The sequence below is a fragment of the Thalassophryne amazonica genome, chromosome 5, assembly GCF_902500255.1.
Source record: "Thalassophryne amazonica chromosome 5, fThaAma1.1, whole genome shotgun sequence".
Taxonomy (NCBI): Eukaryota; Metazoa; Chordata; class Actinopteri; order Batrachoidiformes; family Batrachoididae; genus Thalassophryne; species Thalassophryne amazonica.
The window spans coordinates 123746588-123770479 of NC_047107.1; the positions used below are offsets into that span (position 1 = coordinate 123746588).

At 40.8% G+C, this 23892-nt stretch overlaps 2 protein-coding genes across 6 annotated transcripts in view; one reads left to right on the forward strand and one right to left on the reverse strand.

Moving 5' to 3' along the window:
- LOC117511251 (tight junction protein ZO-2-like) overlaps positions 1-10709 on the forward strand; it is a 182620-nt gene extending 171911 nt beyond the window's left edge. For all 3 annotated transcript variants that reach the window (XM_034171256.1, XM_034171257.1, XM_034171255.1), the window contains exons 21-23: positions 833-1315; positions 3645-3730; positions 5919-10709. In XM_034171256.1, coding sequence (XP_034027147.1) covers positions 833-1315; positions 3645-3730; positions 5919-6045 — 696 coding nt within the window. In that variant the 3' untranslated portion in view covers positions 6046-10709. The remainder of the gene's footprint in view (positions 1-832; positions 1316-3644; positions 3731-5918) is intronic.
- A 5619-nt stretch (positions 10710-16328) lies between these two features.
- Positions 16329-23892, reverse strand: part of apba1a (amyloid beta (A4) precursor protein-binding, family A, member 1a) — a 48460-nt gene continuing 40896 nt past the window's right edge. For all 3 annotated transcript variants that reach the window (XM_034171258.1, XM_034171259.1, XM_034171261.1), the window contains exons 8-13: positions 22755-22940; positions 21573-21752; positions 18689-18901; positions 18209-18328; positions 17996-18136; positions 16329-16671 (exon numbers count right to left, since the gene is read on the reverse strand). In XM_034171258.1, coding sequence (XP_034027149.1) covers positions 16600-16671; positions 17996-18136; positions 18209-18328; positions 18689-18901; positions 21573-21752; positions 22755-22940 — 912 coding nt within the window. In that variant the 3' untranslated portion in view covers positions 16329-16599. The remainder of the gene's footprint in view (positions 16672-17995; positions 18137-18208; positions 18329-18688; positions 18902-21572; positions 21753-22754; positions 22941-23892) is intronic.

Below are 23892 nucleotides of genomic sequence, written 5' to 3' on the forward strand. Positions count from 1 at the left end.
CATTTATTCTTTCTTTTTTATATGGAAATCTTTTTTTGGCAGTTTAAAAAATATGAAACAAAGAGATAATTAAGAGATTGTGATGATCTGCACACCTGAAGATTCTCTCTGTCTTTGTGTGTCCCTCCTGGTTCTGGTACTTCCCACAGTCCAACATGAACTATCATTAGACCTGTTCTGGGAGCATGTATCCACCACCCTGCAGAACTGCTTTGGATCCCAGATGGCAACCAGTTAGGCAGATAAGTGGTTCACCCCCACCTCACAGAAGAAGCCGTCTATCTGCCACAGCCAGGTCGAAACATGGGCCTCTGCTTGGCCTTCTCCAACCGCTGGGGTCCCTTTGTCTTGGATTGCACTCAGAGAAGCACACCACATGGCTAAAATGTCATAACAGATGTTTCCTAAAAATGCGAGTAGTACTCCTCATCTTAGTCAGGACAGGAAGTGCCAGGAACCTAAAGATTTGGACCTGTGGTCTCCTACAAAGATCTCGACTTCGCCAAAACAAAACCAGAGGCGCCATAATCTCCTCCCAGATGTCTCTTGATCTTAAAGGCCAAACACAAGACAACTCTCCACTCTCATAATCATATATGAAGGAGATGAAGAAGAAACCACATTTATTTCAATCTGCACATCTCTGGATATGTTGGAACCACTAACCTTCATGCCATCTCCTACGCCATGCATTATTTTCAGAAATAAAAAGTTCAATTCCACAACTAACCAAGCAGCAGCTTTGACTGATCACTGACATTACCTGCAAAAGTAAATCTAAACTAGCAGTTTTAAAGTGGTCGTAGTCCTCATTCATGTGTTCTCCGTTTAGGTGCACCAAGCTCTGAGAGAGGAGCCGGTCCTCACCTCAGTCACCACCAGTCCTTACCATCACCCCGCACCACCTAACACCATCCAGAGTTACGACTCTCCAACCAGCAGCAGCCCCGCCAGCAGCAACAATGAAGCGCCACCACCCATCTCTCGCTCACACACTTCCTCCAGCCCTCCTCCTCCGCCTCCACTTCACCACCTTAACTCCTTTGGCAAGACTCGACCCCATAGAGCTTCGCACTCTCCTATCCTGGCCAAGATGAGCAGATGTGGAAGCACAGCACAGAATGTTCAGCTGTCTCCTGCTCTGCCCAGTACATGCGTGGCCATCTGCAGGCCCCAAGAGGAGTCTGGAGACAAGAGTCCTGTGGAGGATCCATCCATGCGGTCCTTCCTGGGTAAGATCAAGGCCTTTGAGAAGCTGCATCACTACGCCAGAGCCCAAAGATTGCTGGAACTGCAGGAGGCACAGAAAGCCAGGGTACGTTTGAAGACATGACATAGCTGTGTGTTTGTATCAGCCAGGTGGACATCCTGAGATCTTGTGTATACAAAACACTGTGAGAATGTCAATGTTCTATAAACGAATAAAGAACGTTGTAGAGAACCAAGATAAAGCTGTAGTTCTAAAATACTATCAAAGTAATTACTGTTGTATCTGGTTACAGTGAAGATGTAAGAAGTCCCTGATGCCTATCAAACTGTGCTCAGAGTCCACAACTTCCCTTAAATACAACACCAGTCCATTGCAGGTTACTTCTACAGCCAAGGCTGGTACCCAGCAACAGCTGCAATAGTACAGACCTGGACTCGAACCCCTCTCTGTATATTGGGAGTCTAACTAAAAAAATGAAAATGTTAGAGTTTTATGAGCCATTTGTTCTACTCTCCAAATTCCTGAGTGAGGAAACAGGTCATAGTGACATAGACAATGAAACCTGCAGCTGATGCTGTGATCTTTGAGGACTCAGTGGATGTTCTGGCTACAGCTCTCGAGAAGCCGCATCAGGAGTCGTAGTGTCGAGCCTAAACTACGATCGAGTCATTTTTATTGACTTTTTGGACTCAGCCATGAGCAGAGTGTCTGTATGTGGTGAGAGTGTTTAACTCCTTGAAAGATTCATTTAGTTCAACTGTGACTTTCTTTTGAGAGCTTGGATATTAAGTTGAAATACACCTACAAAGAGTTTATGTAGTCATGAGGCTGCTTCACAGAGATGTATGTCAACAGGAGGATAGAAGTCCAAGTCTTTTATTCCATGAGCCCAAAACCAATTTTGACCTTATTGGTACAACTTAGAGGGACTAAACAACACCGACTGTCCAGCCTCAGTGTCCCAAAAAAAATATACAACATTTAAAACACTCGGTTTGACCCTAAAATGCTACAAACTTAATCACTTATGTTTCTTTTTTACTTTGCAGAAACCCTGAGGTTTATGTTGATGCCAAGCAAGACTCAGGAAAATGCCAAGATTAACCAAACTACAGCCAACAATAATTGAGTTTTGGCACCAGACCAAGAGTGTCAAACAGGTGCAGCGACTTTATGCTAGACTGACAAAATGCAGAGCCAATATTGACATTAGTATGAAAAACTTCAACCTTTCAGCTTTCTATCTAGCCATAAATTTATTTCCTAGACATATGCTTTGACCATTTTCTTTGCTGATAAAATGTTGCATATTTTTTTGGGACACCCGATATACGAGGTCTGTGATGAAAAAAGCGGTCCTTTTAATTTTTTTAAAAAATAAATGGATTTGATTCATATGTTTTTACGTCAGACATGCTTGAACCCTCGTGCGCATGCGTGAGTTTTTTCACGCGTGTCGGTGATGTCATTCGCCTGTGGGCAGGCCTTGAGTGAGGAGTGCTCCACCCCGCCCGTCGGAATCTCTTTGTCTGAATAGCCGCTGCAGACGGCGCGCGTTGCTTTATCAACATTTTTTCTGGACCTGTGAGGAATATCCGAGTGGACACTATTGGAGAAATTAAGCTGGTTTTCGGTGAAAAGTTTAACGGCTGATGAGAGATTATGGGGTGTTTCTGTCGCTGTAAGGACTTCCCACGGAGCGGGACGTCGCGCAGCGCTTCCAGGCGCCGTCGTCGGCCTGTTTTGACCTGAAAACATTCTAATTTAAGACTTAATTCACCCAGGACGTCGTGAGAGAACAGAGAAGATTCAGAAGAGGCTGGCATGAGGACTTTATGCAGACATTCCACTGTTTAAGGACATTTTTTAATGAAAGACCTGTGCGCAAATTCGCCGAGTCGTTTCCGTGACGAATCGGTGAATCGTGAAAAAACTCCCACGAGAGTTCAAGCATGTCTGATGTAATCACACGTGATTCAAATCCATATGGTTTTTGAAAAAAATAATAAGGTCCGTTACTTTTATCACAGACCTCGTATAGTCAATATCTGAACCCGCCAGCTGTCCTGTTCTTAAAGTGGGAGGTCCTTAAATGGGAACTCACACTGTATAATCATAAAAGTTGGCAGCGTAAAGAAAACTAAGAGGATCAAAAATACTGTCAACAAACAGGGTTTTGAACACAAAGTTGTAATTCTTAATGTGGTAATCTTGTTTTACTTCACATTATTCATATTTTTCTTAATTTATTACCTATGACAATTTGATTTAATATAAATCTAACCCCATGACTGCCTTTTTCTGTTCACTGTGCCGGTGTTGAGCAAAAATGTGCGAAGTAAAATAATTTAGTTGGTACTGACGATGGAATTAACTGGAAAATACGTGTTTATTGACGGCAGTGTAACTGATTAAAATAAAACGCTGTTTGCAGTTCGAAAGTGCTCAGAAGCATCCAGACATCTACGCTGTTCCTGTGAAGACGGCCAAGTTGGATCACAGTCGCCCGCAGCCTGTTGGGTAGGTCCCCTGTTGGCATAGGATTGTATCTGATACCTGTGCTCTGAGTGTGCTTGTGAGAGGGTTTGTGGTTGCTCATCTCCCACCTTATAATACCCCACAGATGGAGTGGAGTTAAGGCAGTATGTTAATTTTGACATGAATACCACGTTACATGAATGCTTGTGTAGTTATTGTGTGTTTGTATCATTAGACAGGTTTTCCTGAAGCTTTTTTAATATATATATATATAAAAATAATTTAAATTTCAGGTATTTTAAGATGTTCATCCTCTGCATTTAGTCCATCCTCGTTACAACTGGACCCAGTCGAACCAGCGGGCAGGACCTGGGGACCAACTCCAGATCTACAGACACAGTCTTGTCTTCAGCATTAACTGCCTAATAATCAGTCACTAGCATTAGCACCCAGTAGTGACAGATACAAGTCCTATCTAGCCCCTGATACCCGTTTGTGCCTGTGCTCATCCACGGGTTCTGTGGCGTGAAGCAGATGACTGGAGATGGACGTGAGATCGGTCTGGTGCCAGTTACCCTACGGTCACATTAGCTACAAATGACGGCGACAAGCACGTGGCTTTGTTGCTTGATGGGCGTTCTGGGGCATTTCTGCTACATCTCCATAAGATGTCCTGTAAATCACTTCAGAGGTGTTACCTGATTACGAAAACAGCATTTGTAGATTTAGAAGTATTTATTTCTCACTAACTTGTTCAAAATATATAAATGGTAAATGGATTGCATTTATAAAGTGCTTTTCTGTCTGCATCAGATGCTCAAAGCTTTAATTAAAGATAAATGACAGTTTATTGCTTTGCCTCTGTCGCTTGTTGCCATTTGTAGCTAACGTCATCATAGGGTTGCGCCCCCGGCTAATAGCCAGTACCCGTCTACAGCTGGGTGGACACGGACAGGATGCATGACCCAGAGTTGACCCCAGGTCTCCATATCCCGCTGACCTCTCTCCTGATATGTAGCTGCTTGTGCTTCAGCACTGATATGATTTTAAGATGAAAAACGTTGACGATTCATCAGAAATAACTTCATGCATTCCGCTTACTGTCTGCAGCAGCCGTGTTTACTGTTAACTGACTTGTGTAAATGTGTGCTTTCGGAGGCGTTTGTGCTCGTGACCTATGACTTGCTGGGCTTGCATAGTGGGGCAGATAACTGTAACAATCGTTCTTTTCTGGAAACAAGCACCAAAATTGGCACACATACTCCTTAGACATTGCTCTTTTGTAAAAGCATGTTAGCCACCTAAATTTTCAATATGCAGCCAGGTAGGGTTCAACTGAAGAATTACACAGGGGACAAACTTTACAAATGCTCCAATGACATTGAAAACTATACCACATTATTTGTCTGATCACAAAGATTCCAAAAAGGTATAGTTTGGACTATATGTGACTGATTGTGGAGTTATGGGGTAAAAACTGCAAGAATGGTGACAAAGGTCAGTTTGTACAGGGGTTAAAAGTTAAATATGCTCCAATTTTGGTAAAAAGTGTTGCAAGTTATTGGCTGTGCTAGTAGGATTAATAAATGGAATAGTTTGCACCATGTTATGCTGAGTTATCATGTTACACTGTAACATGTCATGTCGTAGAATCCAATGGACATTGACCTTATTTGACCTTTACTTTGAAGACCAAACATTCAACACAGTCAAAACTATTCTATTTTTTAATCCTACTACCACAACCAATAATTTGCACCACTTTTTACCAAAATTGGAGCAACTTTAACTTTTGACCCCGTACAAACTGAAATTGACCTTTGTCATAATTCTTAACTGTTTTTACCCCATAACTCCGTAACATTCAGTCACAGATAGTCCAAACTATACCTTTTTGGAATCTCTGTGATCAGACAAATAATGTATAGTTTTCAACATGACTGGAGCATTTGCAAATTTTGACCCCTGTGTAATTCTTCAACTGACCCCTACCTGGCTGCCTATTGAAAATTTAGGTGGCTAACATGCTTTTACAAAAGAGTAATGTCTAAAGAGTATTTGCACCAAATTTGGTGCTTGTTTCATCATTTGAAAGATCCCTCTGTAAATATTATCTGCTTCACTAGCAGGAGTGTAAGGTAATCCTTGTTTTATAGCGACGTGGTCATCTGTTGCTCGGACCGCCCGTCTTTTCTGTGGTGATAGAGCAATATTTTCTGTCTTCCTCTAGCTCCCATCCAGAACCACAGACTCTTCCCGCCTCCAGGGAGGGCAGACCTTTGTACCACAGTGAAGAGGAGGCGGGGCCAGGATACTACACTGCCAACTCCCAACAGTATGAAGACACTGAGCTGTAAGGTTCTCACACTGCAGCCGTCCCCGCCCTCCGCTTCCTGGAGCCACACGTACACACACACACACACACACACACACACACACACTGTGTACGATAATATATCCACACACTACCCTACCTTACCGTACACAGGTAAGTCAGCTGCTCACTCGGGAGTGACTCTCGCTTCTTTTGATAACTGAGGACAGAGTCAAACCAGTCTGCACCATCCCTTTGGATAGGGACTGTGTCCTTTGTCATTTAAAGTTATTTCACTATTTGTGTTGTATTTGATTATTTCATACTGTGTATAACTTTTTAGTTGTCAACACCAAGTATTCAGGAACCATGTTTTCTTGCCTATGCAACTCTTTCTGTTTGTGCACAGCTGCCAGTATTGTGCTTTTATTTTATTTTATTTTTCATCAAAAACCTTAAAAAACCCTGAAACACGCAATGTGTTTTCGTCTTAAGCTCCTTTTTTGAATCTTCTCCAGTCGCCGGCTATGATTGGGACTTGTATATTATTGCATATATATGTGTTTATACTCTTTGTATTCCTTCCTATATAGCAATGCTTGTCTATACAGTATATATCTATCTATATATATTTAAAGAGATATTCTATATAGTAACACTGGACTTTGATACGATGTTTGAAGTGCCTTTTATTGTGAGTCCCATCAGGTTTGGGTTGTCCTTCCTGCACCACTTAGCCATCCAGCTGAACCTTCTGCTGCTGTCAAATGGAACCAGGGAACCAGTGACACCAAAACCTTAATGTAGTCGCCGCACACTGTGCTGTAAAAAACAACAAAAAAAAATGCACACTGCACATTTGGTTGTGGACGCCTCGTGCACCGTAAAGCTACTTGCCAGGATTCAATCAAGAACAATAAAACGTCAACACACAGTCATATTTAAGAAGATGTGTAGAATAATGGCGTTCAGCATTCAGGGCTGCGCTTCAGCAGGAAACTGGTTTGTCAGGGTTAACTGCGTGGCCTGTCATCACATTTTTGATACGTTTTGGTGTCTGTTCAGTCGTTACTAATGTGCCAAATTAAAACTGTCTCAGCCGCCACCTATATTTATTAGTTACCCTACGGCATGAGTGAAATCGCCTGGTGCAGGTGGGTGGTTGCAAAGAAAACCTGCACCCTCTTGGCAATTTATGGAATCAGTTTGAAACCTCTGGCCCACAGTCACATTAGCTACAAATAACGGTGACAGGCAGTTGGCGTTTGTCCTTTGATGGGCATTCCTGGGGCATGGCCAGCTTGTGGTTACTTGGCGTTCATGTGCACAGTGTTTAATGCTAAATTATAAAGACCGTGAAAACCCGACACTGTCGCTATGAGCTTTGCTCTCCGTGCTTGGCTGCTTAACAGAACCAAACTTTGCTTGATTTGTTTCAGTCCAACATCTTTCACAGTGACATTCCTGTAGCGCCAGTTAGCATGCTAACATCTCTGTAAGATGTCTTGTATATCACTCCAGAGGTGTTATCTAGATACACAAACATTTTTTTTTTATATTTGCTAACCTTTATAAAATATGAGGGGAAAAAGCCAAACGTATTAGATTTATATAGAAATACAGCTAGTTCAGTGTTTTCCGCCATCTTGCTTTATTTTGCTCGAGTGAGCAGCCAGCTGATGTCATGCTGCCTTGTTTACTCTGATTGGAAGTCGTCTCTCAGCATTTGCATAAAATAGATCTATCTATTTTGGCCCCATCTACCTGGTGGCAAAGTGCCCGTTATCTCTTGTTGCTGTAAAATGCCCACTCTGAGTGAAAATGAATGACGGGTCTGGGCTTTGCCTCTGTCGCTGCTTGTAGCTAATGTGGTCGTAGGGTTACAGTGGAACAGCAGTCACAGTGTCCTTTGTGTTTGCCTGATGTGACGTAAGTCCAACTCAAACCAAGTTTAACGTTGAGTGCCGCTGTATTTGGAATGATATTTTGTTTATATTTGAGAATTAACTGCTACATTCAACTCGTGCTTCTTCCTGTCCAATTTGTAGCACAGATTTCAGTTGGGTTTGTGTTAGCTTGATCACTTTGACTGATATAATACACTCTGAAGCATGTTCCTTGTGTTCTGATACTGTATTTAGAAATAAAAACAACCAGCTGTGTTGCTGTTGCGGACTTAACCGTGTTACCTCACCCCCTCTAGCGGTGAGGTTGCAGATTGTGTTATACAGTCACCACTTACGATTTACCTTTCACACTTTCAATTCTTTGTAGATGAGGATTCATGCTCCCTCACCATCTCTTCTGATGAGCAATACGTATGATCCTCCATTTTACAAAAATCTTGCTAGCACTAGCAGACCTGCCAACCTGTACGCATCAATGTACCCAAAAAATGCTCAAGTAAATTATTTTGCTTTCTTTGGTGACACATAAAACCTTCCAAGGTGGAGAAGTTCAGTATGATAGCCCCACCTGAAAAGAAAACTTAGTGCAGGTACCTCAAAGATTAATCCAGATGTGTTTGGAGATGAATGAGGTCCAGTTCATGCTAACGATGTGTTAGCGCTGTGTAGGCTAACAGAATGCAACAACAGCTTCTGTGTCCTGTAATCAAACTGTGTTAGCGCTTTAAATAAATAATATTAAGGTTGCAGTTGCGCATCAGATGAACAAATCTGGCAGCCCGGCATCAACCGCTGATCTTCAGGAGCCATGTTTGTAGCTTAAATTCATAGCGCAATGCTAACACACACAGTGGAGTTAAGGATGGCTAGTTGTAACACAATGTTACTGTTGGTAATAAAAAATGAAAGCTAGCCAAAGGAAAAATAAATGTCAGAGCGGTGTGGGATCTGGTGAAATAAAAATGCCTCATTTAAGTGTCGTTTGGTGCCAGAGTGGCGACTCATAGGCTTCAATAAAAGCTTTGTTCCTTTAAGCCACTCTTTTAGGGATCACTGCAGCAACTCGTCTTCCTGAAACCTAATGGTCAAATAATGTGTAGCACAGTACTATAATATTAAAACTTTTGATTTCTCCAGTAAGCACTGCAGTATATAATACTGAAGAGATCCGTTAACCAACTCAAACTTCGCTCAACCACTGAAGATTTTTTCTTTACCTATTGAACTACTTTCATTATATATATTTCGTAAATACTCTGTGAACATTTAATTCAAGCTAAAAAGAATAGATATTTTTTGTTTTATACACACACACAACTTTTTATTGAATAAATTTTTATTTTGTGGTATCGAGAATCGCATCCTGTATTGGTATTGACTAAATTTCTGGTATCGTGACGTCTCTAGTCTGTTGCCTGTTGTCCAGTCTGGGCAGATCCACTGTTCACAAACCAGTGCTGATCACACTGCACCACTGTTTTTTTGTTTGTTTTTAAAGCTCTAACCTGATACTGCTCAGCAATATGGATGTGCCAAACTAAGACTGCAAGTGTTCCATTTTTAAGTCCAGGCAAATAGTTGCACAGATTTCTGACTGTAAATAAATCAGCTGTTCAAAATATACAGTGTTCTATTTTTATATTTTCTGTTTTTTAGCCTCCTGCCCACATAAAGTGGTCCTCCAAGACTTCCTTAGAGGTTGGCAGGTCTGCTGTAGACTGTGTATAGGGGAGTAACCACTGATTCAGCTTCTTTTTCTTGTTTTTGTTTGTTTGATTGACCATGCTGCAAAAAAAGAAAAACAAAACTGTGTAATTATGTCCCTTTTGAGCTGCTGTATCAAGATGGCGGCCACCGTGGGGGGTCCTCTTCCCAAGTAGATATGAAGGGCTCATTCTGAGATGAAGAAAATGAATTGATTGATTGATAAATGTTTATGAAGGCTATATTCCGTTCATGCTAATAAAACATTCTCAGAAATGCTACACGCTGCAGATTTAATGCCGGAAATTTTACTTTTTTTTTTTCTTTTTTTCTGATTGGTCAGGGTAGGATATGGAAAAGAAACAGCTGATAATGACGAAAAACAAAGGGCACTGGGGGGATTTTTCTGTTCAGTAAAGTGGGCGGTCCTTTGAGGCTCTTAGTCAAACCTGATGCTCAGATTCAAACCCATCTGAGATACACTTATTGAAGACATCCAGTCCAGATTTGGTAAAATGTTAATTTTGTCGACTTATTCACACACGGGCCGAGTCCATTTCTACATCCCCCTTGTGGTTGGTGGAGGGATAACACAAGAATGTGAACTTTACTGTTGAGTACTTGTGAAAGTGAAATCTTTGCGTGTAAACCAGAGTACCACACAAACGGCCGAGTTAACCACAGTAACGCTCAGATTGATCAGACTGCATCCTTTGCAGGTTTCTTTGTGCATTCTGTAGAACTGGTGCTGGAAACATGGTGACCGTTGGCGGTTTGTGCAGTGGCTGTTGATAATAAGGACTTACGTGGATGTAAACTCTCTGGCTTTGCTTTTCTTTCAGAGGAGTTGAGGTTGGGATCAGGGACCAGGTTTACATTTGCCGTTGTTTCAGTTAACGCATCTCAGGATGTTTCAGTCACCTTGCAGCAGCGTATTATAGTATTTTACACTGGTGGTACAGAGATGAAGGTTTTACTTCATAGTCGTACAGTGTTCTACACCATCATCTCCAGCCGTGGTCCTGGATTAGGCCTGGACCAGGAGCTCTTAGGCTTTGACAGCCCAGTGCAAAGTGTGTATTTGCCACATAGATGTTCATCAAAGCACTCGTCACCACATAATTATTGCAGTACTATCATATCAAAACCGGTGAGGGATCACGGGCTGGTGCTGCATGTCGCTGCACCCACCACACTGCAGAACCACCCGGGGTCCACCTCCAGCCCCCCCCGGCCTTCTTCAGCTGTTGGGGATCTTCAACACTGACTTGTGTGCTGGATCACACCAACAGAAGTGCACCACATGACCAATCTTTCGTAGTGACATTCCCCCACAAAGCAAGTCGTGTGTTTGGTCCTTCAATCTTCTCTTCATGAAGAAAAACACTCCATTGGTTTGTCCTTTTTTTAGCAACACCTGTACTCTGTGTAGAAATCATGCATATAGGTCAGATGTAGGAGCACACCATCTTCTGGTGACCAACCACCCAGGCAGGCAGTTGGAAATGTTCATGTATCCATCCCCTGACTTGTCTAAAGACATAAACAAAACTGGCTGTAAAACTGATCATTTAGCTGTCATACTAAAGGTTGCCCATACTTACAGTTTGGGTTTAATGTTTTTTTTTTTTTTTTTATGTATATCATGTTGGAGACTTTTGTTTTCATTCCAACTGTAAACACCATCATTTTGGAAATTTTAAGAGATGTTGCAAGTCTTTATTTTTCATTTTAGTTCATAAAAAGTATATATTTAAATGCATAAAGGTCCAATGGTTCCCAAATGTTTGCACGTGTGCTGCTCTGTTGGCTCACTTCATGTTCAGTTTACTGTTTGTCTCCAGACAGTTTCAATGTTTTCACAAAGTTTCATGAAAACTGGTTCATAAATAAAATGCCTTTCTTGCAGTGTTTAAAGTGGTCTCTTTTTTGGGGGGGGGGGGAACTTGTCTCTAGAGTCCCTTTATTGAGAGAGTGGCGTCAACTTAGAACATGGCTTCATTTTAAGGCAATTGTGCTGAACTGCTGAATGAACCTTTTATGTTTTCAACTTGTTTTTTTTATCATTTATCCTTCCCACTGTAGCCAAGTGCTTGCTCACAGGGGGTCGTTTTGACCGTTGGGGTTTTACATAATTATTGTATGGCCTTGCCTTACAATATAAAGCGCCTTGGGGCAACTGTTTGTTGTGATTTGGCGCTATATAAAAAAATTGATTGATTTAACCACATACAGCAACACATCCAGGTACAGATGTTATCAAAATAAATATAAAAATAGTTAAGCTTTCAAATTTACATGAATTTACCATTCATGATAATTTATTTAATGAATTTAAAGCCTGATTTTATGCTTCTGCAGCTCTGTAACTCCGTGTCATGCAATGACGTGAGTGACAGTTTTAAAGTTCTTCGTCTCTGGATTATGCTTTATTATGGACTAATTTGAGCCTCAACAATTTGACCCATCTCCATCCGGGATGGAGTTGTATTTGTGTTGGCGATCCTCCTGTCCTGTGCACCAATAGCATTTCTTGTATATTTGTCCGTGAATTGTTCTGTGATTTATGTTTGTAGCATGGCCCAAGCAGAGGGTCACCCCTTTGAGTCTGGTCTGCTTGAGGTTTCTTCCTCAGAGGGAGTTTTTCCTTACCACTGTTGCTCTGGGGGTTGGTAAGGTTAGACCTTACCTGTGTGAAGCGCTTTGAGGCAACTCTGTTGTGATTTGGCGCTATATAAATGAAAATAAATTGAAATTGAAAATCAACAAGCTTTTCTTTCTTCAGTCAAAGGTAAGCTGTACAATTTAATCTTTTTCTGACTCTGTTATAAAGTTGCAGACTTTTTTCTGCCAAACGTATGTGATCTCAAAATGTAATCAGCGAAAATATGATGGCACATGGAGTGAATGCAGAAAGTGTCAAATCACAGCCTTTTGTGGTGTCTTATTTAACAGGTGCACATCAGGCTGTGGGTCTGAGTCTGACACTGAAATTTTCTTCTTATACAAATCTTAAAAATCACACCAAAATATTCCTCAGTGTTTGAGTGGGGAAAAAAGTTTTCTCTGATATCTAGATATGGGATTATAAATTTAAAAGGTCCCATCAGTTGATCCAAATTAAACTTTTTTCTTTTTTTTTTCAAACTGCACTTGTCTTGCAAAAAAAAAAAAAAAAAAAAAAAAAAGCTTCAAACTGAGTGTCATTTATGATACTGTGACAAATTTTGAGGTAAGGACACATTCTAGATCAGACAAAACAATTTGTTATTGCTTTGTAAGATGAACAGTTTAATTTAAGCCCCCCCCCAAAACAACCTGCTTCACCACAAGAGCTCAACAGCAGAAAAAGAAAAGTGGTAAAATCAATTTTCCAGTTAATAAAACAGAGTAGAACAGAGTAAACTTTCATAGGTGTTACCAAAAACTGACAGTGCACATGAAGATACAACTGGATTCCGTTCCTTCTGCAAGTAATTTATTATTGTAAATCTTGTTACAAACATTGTAGCTGTGGTACAATAACTAGAACAGCACAGAAATGCTACCAAACATCGCTGCTGCTTTACATGTTTTTCTTCTCTCCTTTACCTTTAAAACACACCAGAGATACATTCAAAGTGAGTGCACTTACTTATTAATAATCGCCCTCGTTTCTGTGGGCGGCCACGATCCCTGATGGAGCAGGGAAGCACAAATATCACAAACACACTGTAAATAATTCTGTACTCCACCTTATAATATAATAAACATTAATTCCTTTTTGTGTTTCCAACATTCCAGGATTAAGACATTTTGTTCTGCTTTCTGTTAACAGTTGACATCTGATCCAAATAGGAGCTGTTTTCACAATTTCATATATATATATATATATATATATATATATATATATATATATATATGAGATCTGTAAGTATTCAGTTTTTTTTTTTTTTTTTGTCATAAATACACCACACACACTAGAAGCAAGAATAGTTCCAGAAATATCCACAGAAGCCCGAGTCCAATATTTTCAATGTTATTTTGAAAAATGAGAATAAAACGTGGTTGCAAAGTCAGAAACATTTCTGAAAAAAAAAAAAAATAATAATAATAATTACTGTCAAGGCAAATAGTGGCCAGAACAAACACAAAGTTCTGCAGATCGGCTTTGAACCTGGTCTGAAAATCTCAAACCCGACTTAATCACAGACGTTTTGTGGGGAAACCATCACGCTGTGCTTCAGCATTTTAGGGAGGAGAGGATTTATCACTGCAAAACCGATCCCTAAAACTAACGGCAATATAACAACTTTATTTTTTGTTCTTTTGTGAAGTGCGATGTGCTACATTTATCCTGTTATCAGCCAACTTTGTTGACTAAAACTTTAAATAAATACAACGAATGTAACATTTTACAAGGAAAATCATTCAGTTGAGACATTCATTGCTAAAGGAAAAACATTCCAAACAAACGTAGTCATTGTAAGATTCATATTTGTCAAAAATGAGGCTGTATGACATTACATAGAATGTAGTGAGTTTGTAAAATTTTGATGTTACCATTATATTACTGTTATAACTGTTATAATCACGGCTTTGAATCAGTTCAAGGAACAAAAGCCAGAAATAACTATCACTAGGAAGAAAATTAGTGCATCCAGAAAGTATTCACAGCTCTTCACTTTTCCACATTTTATGTTACAGCCTTATTTCTAAATGGATGAAATTCCCTTTTTTTTTCCATCAAAATTCTGCACACAATATCCCATAATGACAATGTGAAAAAGCTTTTTTCTTTTATTTTTTAGATTATTGTAAATTTATTAAAAATTGAAAAACATAAGAAATCACATGTACATAAGTATTCACAGCCAAGCTTGTGGCATCATATTCAAGAAGACTTGAGGCTATAATTACTGCAAAAGGTGCATCAACAAAGTATTGACCAAAGGGTGTGAATACTTATGTACATGTGGTTTCTTAGTTTTATAATTTTTAGTAAATTTGCAAAAATTTCAAAACAGCTTTTTCATGTTGTCATTATGGGGTTCTGTGAGTAGAATTTTGAGGGAAAACTTTTATTTACTCCATTTTGGAATAGGCAAAGGCTATACGCCCAACCGTTGGGCAAATAAATATAATGCCCTACCTTATTCCCCCATCCGTTGGGCAGATAAGTTATACATTGAACGTTACATGTACAACCATTGGGCAGTTAAATATAATGTCTTATCTTATTCGCCCAACCGTGATCATGTATTTGACACTTTTGTACATCTAAACTACATTTTTTACACCACTTTTTAAGGCTCTACTGTGGTGTATGTTTGACACATTTAATGTTGCCATCTTTAATTACTACGAAAACACCGCAATGGATGAAAACAGACAAACTTCATAAGCATTTTGAACAGAACCCTGTTAATGACGACGAAACAGTTTTTGACCAAAATGCTGCTTGTTGGCTGTAAGATGGTGTTAGTTTGACATTGTTGGTCGGTTGTGGTTGGACGTATATGCTTGTGAATGTACTTTATTGACCTAACGGTTCGGCGTATAACCACTGTCTTTGGAATAAGGCTGTAACATAAAATACGGAAAAAGTGCTGTGAATACTTTCTGGATGCACTGTCTATTTTTACATTTTGCAACAGACATCTTTTTTAAAAAAATAACTGGCTTTTTAAAATTTATTTAAATTATTTCCTGCTTGCCACAGCTGAGTGCTGAGTTCACTTCCTGTTTTCTTTTGAACATCAAGTAATTTAGCAGCAGCAGGTGATTAAAGTTAAATGCGGCATCTTCTCCCTGTTTCCAAACAAATGACGTGAATATTCTGGTATGTGCCGAGTAAATGTTGGTGTTCAACATCAACTTCATTGATGTTTGACGGACATGCTAACATGTAAGGAGAAATAATGTTGGGAATACTTAGCTAGCTCCACTTAGGCTAAACAACGTGCCTAACATAGCCTGGCGTGTTAACTGCAGCATTAGCGATAGACTATAGAGCAAAATAGAGCCTATAATCAACAGACAATTTCATATTGTCCGAAAGATACATAGTTACGTCACACAGCCTTCACATGGAACATTTTAACTGATACTTTGTTTGGTTCAAACCCGTTCAGGAATGATTATTATGTTAAAACACAGATTGTGCTCAGAACAGACGAGGGGTTTGGTATGAAACCCAGATTAAAAGTCAACACATCTTTTAAGTTTAAACCCACTTTTTGACTCGTACTTACTGATTTTGTGCCTAGTTTTCACTTACTGTGTACTGCAGGTAAGATAACACTGATAGGACTTTCACTGAACACTTTATTGCACCAGAAATATTTTTGGGCATGGAGGACGTATTTTAAAAGGCTCCAAAGACTTATTTAATTAATTTCTGTGACGTGTTGGGCAGTCCAGTGTTGAAAGACTGACCTCTAGAGGTCGTGCTTTGTGCTGCGCTAACAACGGATGGATTTCGGTAATAGAATTCCATACATAATGTGACTCAAATTTAGCCACGCCTCCCACTAGAAGTAAAGCTTTTATGATGTTTGAGTCAACCCCATGTTCTCAAGCTTAACTCCAAAATTGTTCAAATGATACCACAAAATATCATAAGTCTTAAAAAATTCACTCTCTGTTCTAGTTAAGTGGGGTTTTCTTTTTCAGGAACGGTTAAGATCTAAAAGATAATCTCTGTTACAGATGCAATGACATGTTATTGCTTAATATCTGTTTCTGATAAGTGATTGATCTTTTCTGAGTACCGTAGCATCTTCTGGAAGCTTTAATTTGTTACTACGTCATTACATTGTTGCTTAAAAAGGTTTTGCGTGATTTAGTGGGAATGTTGTACATATGGACGATTTGGTTTCAACCTTTTTAGAGCTTCAAAACTGAAGCTAAAAACCACAATCAGAGAAAGTCCTTTGAGAAATGTGCTGTAGTTGGAGGACAGTGGAACCAGTTAGAGTTCTTGCAGAACGTTAAGAGGACGGGTCTTAAATGTAAACAGGTTGCTCCTGGGCGGTCAGCAGACGGTACATGGCTCCAGGCATCGTCTTCATGTGGATCTGACAAATTATAACGTATAAATTATACGAGAACATTTTAATATCACGCAATTAAATGAACCATTTGCATTAAAAGTCTCAAACACATGAGCAGACCTGGAATTGACTCTCTCAGGCTACCTGTCTTGTGTACTAGGATAAGGCACTTAATCTACATCATCCTAGTCCACCCAGCTGGGAAAGAAATCCGCAACGGCCTGGTGTTCCAAGAAGCAGTCAGAGTCTCATGCTACTCTAATGGTGGCCAGCAGGTGATGCTGTGCAGTTAAGTAAATCTCGCTCCCAACTGCCAAAAAAAAAAAAAAAAAAAAAGTCATTCTAGCTAGCAACACATTGGAGTACCTGCCTCTGCTCCTGGGAACCATGTGTTTGAGCCCAGTGTGTGATGGAGTGATGTAGGTTACACTACTGTATCCGCGGATACGTTAGAGAAGGTCTGCACAGAAGTCTTTCTTGTTTGAATATGACACTTGTACCTTGTGGTATCACACTGGACTCTTCCCCATAACTAAACTGCTGTTGTAGCAGTTGCTCTTGACTAAAGATGGATGTATGCCAGATCCACACCCTTCACAGCCTGGTTCCATCGTGGATTTGCTGGATTTGGTGCATCAGTTGTAGATCAACTGGCTGTAGACTTATTCTATTTATTTTCACTTGGTGACTCTCGACATATACTGTTACTATTGCAGGACAACAAAGGTCCAAGTCTCTAGGGTCCTGGTCGTTCCTGTCTTATTAAGGTGACAAGTAGATGTCTTTGGTACGAGGCCTCTGCAGAGGATCCTGCTGAAATGACTGTGTGAAACAATCAGTTTCTTAAGGGGAATTGGATGAGGAGTATCACTTGGGCAGTGAAAGAGCATCAGTGACAACATTCTGGTCTGGGCATGATCCAGCATGCTGGTGCCTCAGTGATGAGGAGCCACCACTTCCAAAAGGCCAACGGGATGTCTACGATAGATGGTCCAGCGGTCTGCCAGGGTGGTTGCTATCCAGGACCCGTTGTGTATCCAGCCAAAAGCTTCCAGATAACAATGTAAAAATGAAAGACCTTGGCACGCTGACACAAACCCTACATGCCAATGTTATCAATCAAACACAAACATTTCGCTCATCAGTATACGTTTTAGTGTCTGTAGCCCTACTGGTTGCAGCGATACAGCAGAAAGTGTTGATTTCACACCATGTTTTTGTTGACCTTGACCTTTGTCCGATTCTCTGCAAAAGTTAATCATCTGTTGATATCACAAAGGACCAAAGACAATACCCCGCTTTGCCAGTGCACAGGGTAAAAACCGCTAGCGTAGCGCTGTGAGCTCACCTCTCCCACAGCGCTGGACAGGATGTGGACAATCTTCTCATGCGGCATCGCGACCACACTCTGGCTGTTAATCTCGATGATGCGGTGACCCACTCTGACCCCGCCTCGTTCAGCGATGCCACCGCGCATAAGGCTACAGATCTGTTGGTGGGAAAGGGAATACTCAATTATGAGTAACTGAAATATGAAGACTGAGCCGAATGCAGTACTCACAATGCCGTTCTGGACACTGAAGCCCAGCTGGTAACGGAGGTCTGGCCGCCGGATGAGGACAGTGGTGACTGGAGGACATCTGACAATGTTCATCTTGATACGAGACTGGTTCTTTAAACCCTGAGCGTAAGTCAGAGTGTGGGCTCAGAAAAAGTCAATGAGCAAATCCATGTCTTTGATCCTGTCTTTGTTTCTGACAGAAACAAAGACAGGATCAAAGACATTAATAATTGATAAGTATCTTGAAAATTCCCCATCATCCACCAATCAATCAATGGTGGGTACAGTCTAGTTAGCCAGCTAAGAGCTAATTAGCAAAGCTAACTTTGACTAGTTAATTAGCTTTGAAAACCATTAGTGCTCCAATAAATTTAGGTCTAACTTTAAGTCCGATAACTTTCCCTTTTTTTGTGTTTTTTTTTTTTATTTAAAGAAGTGAATAATTAACATCTTTTATGAACCTGCATGATGCACACGTACCTTGATGATGCTCTGACACGTGGACAGTGGCAGTCCCACCAGGCTGGTCCCATTAATGGACATGACCTGGTCACCAATGTTCAGTCTGCCAGACCTCTCGGCCGGCCCAGCATGCATCATGTTGGCAATGATGACAGTGGGCAGGATGGAGCCCCACCCACTCTCCACAATGACCACGCCCAGAATCTCCCCCTTAGCTTTCTCAATGAGCACCTTCACACCAGGTCACAGCAAACAAAGATGACACAAGCCACGTAAACAGAATAACCGAGTGAAATGAACCATAACATCTCACTTTGACCACAAACACCAGTGTTAATATTACACACAAATAAAGACAGTGTGCTGAAACATATTAATTGCTTTTGGCTGCTCTGTTTTATTTGATTTTATTTTTTATAACCCAGGGTGCCCTGGCAGTACTAATACAGTGCCAAGACAGGCACTTATTAGTGGCAGGGTGGCTTAGTGGTTAGCACTGGTGCCTCACAGCAAGAAGGTCATGGGATCAGTTCCTGCCCTTTCTGTGTAGAGTTTGCATGTCCTCCCCGTGTCTGAGTGGGTTTTCTCCCACAATCAAAAACATACTTATTTAGGGTCTGCTCCTTTCTCTGTCCCTGACCAAGGCAGAGTCTACATCTGGAGTTGGACCCCAGGTGCCGGACTGTGGCGACCCACTGCTCCTAGTGGTTGAATTGTGTCTAACTGCAATTAGGATGGTTAAATGCAGAGAACAAATTTCATTGTATATATGTACAATGACAATAAAGGCTGTATTCTATTCTGTTTACAGGCAGGTGAACTGGGAAAATCCAGATGAAGTGTCTTATCCAAGGACAAAGACAGATAGCATGACCGGGTATTAAACCCAGGTCTGCTACCCAGGTCTACTACAACAGTAGCTCAGTAAGATAAAACTAAGCTACCTGTTCCTGCGGACTGCTGGATGAATACAACCCCTGGCAAAAATTATGGAATCACCGGCCTTGGAGGATGTTCATTCAGTTGTTTAATTTTGTAGAAAAAAAAGCAGATCAACAAAACAAATGAGGAACGAATGGGAGGAAACTGGAGTCAACGTCTGTGACCAAACTGTAAGAAACCGCCTAAAGGAAATGGGATTTACATACAGAAAAGCTAAACGAAAGCCATCATTAACACCTAAACAGAAAAAAAACAAGGTTACAATGGGCTAAGGAAAAGCAATCGTGGACTGTGGATGACTGGATGAAAGTCATATTCAGTGATGAATCTCGAATCTGCATTGGGCAAGGTGATGATGCTGGAACTTTTGTTTGGTGCCGTTCCAATGAGATTTCTAAAGATTACTGCCTGAAGAGAACATGTAAATTTCCACAGTCATTGATGATATGGGGCTGCATGTCAGGTAAAGGCACTGGGGAGATGGCTGTCATTACATCATCAATAAATGCACAAGTTTACGTTGATATTTTGGACACTTTTCTGATGTTTAAGGATGATGAAATCATTTTTCAAGATGATAATGCATCTTGCCATAGAGCAAAAACTGTGAAAACATTCCTTGCAAAAAGACACATAGGGTCAATGTCATGGCCTGCAAATAGTCCGGATCTTAATCCAATTGAAAAGCTTTGGTGGAAGTTGAAGAAAATGGTCCATGACAAGGCTCCAACCTGCAAAGCTGATCTGGCAACAGCAATCAGAGAAAGTTGGAGCCAGATTGATGAGTACTGTTTATCACTCATTAAGTCCATGCCTCAGAGACTGCAAGCTGTTATAAAAGCCAGAGGTGAGTGATTCCATATTTTTTTCCTCTGCTTGGTCTAAAAAAGTAACCGTTACTGACTGCCACAATCTTTTTTTTTCTTGATTTCTTATAGTGTTTCTTAAAGCCAGAAAGTTGCCATTTAAAATGACTTTAGTTTTGTGTCATGTCTGTGATCTGCTTTTTTTCTACAAAATTAAACAACTGAATGAACATCCTCCGAGGCCAGTGATTCCATAATTTTTGCCAGGGGTTGTAGTAGAATAATTTTTTTAGAAAATTAGATGAACATTTATTTGGAGGTGAATGGGTGTAGTGAGAATTCCAGAACAATGGTGAATATCAGTTTGTAAAACAGAATTCCTCAAAGTTGGGACACTATTAAAATGTAAATAACTAGAAATCTTTTTTTTTTTTTTTTTGTAAATTGCACCTCCTATAAGTTGGTATATCATCACTCAAAGGTGAAAACAGCAGCAGTCCCACAGTGGATCCCTGATGTACCTCACTCTTTACTGTGGAAAATGGAGATTTCTTGTCCTCCTCAGCCAAACGTGCTCAGATACCAAAGCAGTTTTCACCTTTGTCCAAGAACACCAGAAATGGTGCCAAATGCTGCACTATATGCTAATGTGGAGTCTGCGTCCATAATGAGTTATGGGTCCTTCACCACATTGGTCAGTGGCGTTTGTGAGGAATGCTGAGCCCTAAATGTTGACTGTAATGGTTCACGGACATGATGAGGTGCTCAGATAAGACCCGTTCAAGAATATTCAATGAGAAATGATCATTACTATGATATGACTAATAATGATCTTTAGAAACAACCTAAGTTGGTAACTGATCAACAAAATGAAATGGAGAAATTGACATCCAGCCGTCTGACTGTGTCTCAGGAGCATGAATGTCAAACTGAGACATTTTTGGCCCCCATAAGTTGTATTACTGTAGAATTTGTTGACTTTGTTGAAGAAGGCTTGAATGTCTCATTCCTAACAGTCTTCATTCTATTATCAAAGGAGTACAGAGTTAGTATCTTATAATAAAGTTGTAGAAGCCACATCACAGTTCTGCTAAGTTGGACAGAAGATCTGTATTAAAATAAGCAATTAAAAATAAATCATTCTGTCTACTTACATCTTTGCAGTTCTCAGACTTGGAGAAATGGATGAGGTCGTCATTGTACATGTCCTGGGTGTTGAGGAGGTCACTGTACTCCTTCTGGCTCAGGTCCTCGGGGTTGATGCCATTGGCCCGTAAAAACTCCTGGTAAGCCACGCTGAATGCCTGCCCAATGGACTGAGCAATCAGCTGGGCCTAGTGGTCAAAAAGGGTAAAGCCAAGAGATGCCAGAGATACAAATTTTGTATTCACCGTGTTCCAACCTGATGTCGGCACAATCTGTCAAACTTACTGACCTGTACTTCCCAAGGGAAAGGGATGCTGGATGCAAAGCACTCGAACACTATGCAAACACTCCAGTTTGACAAATGACCAGTTCAAAGCCTTGATCCATGATTCTGATCAGGGTGGTGCAAGTGCTGCTCACTCAGATTAATTTTAATAGCCTGTGTATCAAACTAGCAAACAAGGCATATTGTCACTCGTACCTCTGCATCACTGACTCTTTCCCAGTTTATAAGTTACCAACCAAAATGCTACTGGTGGTGACATTATCCACCTTTAATCTGTTGAAACTCAAATTTTTGGAGAAATTCCCAAATCAGAGCTGCCACTTCTGCCAAATCTCACTTGTAGAATATTCACATACAATCATTTGGTGATGAGGTGATGGTCTAGTGGTTAAGCGTTGGGCTTGAGACCAGAGGATCCTCTGTTCAAGTCCTAGCCAGACCGGAAAATCACTAGGGGCCCTTGGGTAAGGTCCTTAATCCCCTAGTTGCTCCCAGTGTGTAGTGAACGCCTTGTATGGCAGCAGCCTCACATCGCGGTGATTTGGGGCATTATTGTAATTTGCAAAGCGCTTTGAGTGTCTGATGTAGATGGAAAAAGTGTTATATAAACAGGGGTGCACATAACTGGTGCTCATGGTGCTTGTGTGTGCTACATACCATTGATGCACAGCAGAGGGAAACACTTTTCCTACAATTTGTCATTGCTTTCCTCTTATGAAGCGCTTCCCTTGTGTTTTCTGTTGCGCATCATTTATTTTTAGCATGCACAAGCACCACGAGGACCAGTTATGTGCATACCTGTATATAAATGCAGTCCATTTACTCTTTACCATTTGATGCGAGTCTTTCTGACTGAAATATAACAAACAGATCAGAAAACACCACAATTTGCTTTTGGACTTACGTCCTCTGACTCAAACACGTGGCATATCATCTTGTACTGGCGCTTGTTGTCTTCTCCAGGGTCTGAGGCCTCCACATCATCCTGAGAGTCGGTTCGAGGCATCCGACGCCGAGCCATAAGCACCACAATATTGCCAATATCCGCAATGTAGGAGATGGTCCGTAAAGGATGGTCCATCATGGTCTCCTTGTGGGATGTCACAGAACCACAATGAGATTATGTCAGATTTTACTGCCTTGTGCAGGTAATTCAGTGGACAGGAGTTGGTCTTCCAGTATGTAGACCTGGTTTGGTTTCCGGTCTCTCTGTCTTTGGATGAGACACTTCATCTGCATTGTCCCAGTCCACTCAGCTGTAAATGGTTATCAGCCTCGTAGAAAAGGAAAACGGCTGGTGCAACACAGAAGTGGGTGCAAAAAGGTTTATTAAGGTGTCAAAAGCTTTGAAGAGACTAACGTTTCGATGTAATTTATACATCGAGTCTGAGTTTTTGCACCCGCTTCTGTGTCCCACCAGAAAGGCTGGTGCATCTGTGTTGCACCAGCCGTTCTCCTTTTCTACAAGTCTGTCCTGGCCTGGTTGCACTGGTTTTTAGTGCTTGGCAGAAGTGTGGAGAACTTTTCCCTTTTTGGTTATCAGCCTTGTGTGGGGAAGTAACCTGTGAGTGGTCGACTCTCACCCCCTTCACCCCATGGACTCCAGGGATAAGCACCAGCACCAGAGGGCCTCAGGGCCTTTCCTGGACTACATCTATAATTCATCATAAAGATTCATTTTTGATTAACTGCAAGTGCACCCTTACAGCAGATGCAGTTTTAAGAACTGTTTCTTGAATTAAAGTGACAAAATAGTAAAGCTAGATTCAATAAGTATATGAGGTCTATTAGAAAAGAAACCGACAGTTTTATTTTTTTTAAAAACTATACGGATTTGAATCACGTGTGATTACATCAGCCAAGCTTGAACCCTCGTGGGCATGCGTGAGTTTTTTCACGCCTGTCGGTGATGTCATTCGCCTGTGAGCACGCCTTGTGGAAGGAGTGGTCCAGCCCCTCGTCAGATTTTCATTGTCTGACAAGTTGCTGAGAGACTGGCGCTGTGCTTGATCAAAATTTTTTCAAAACTGTAAGGCACATCC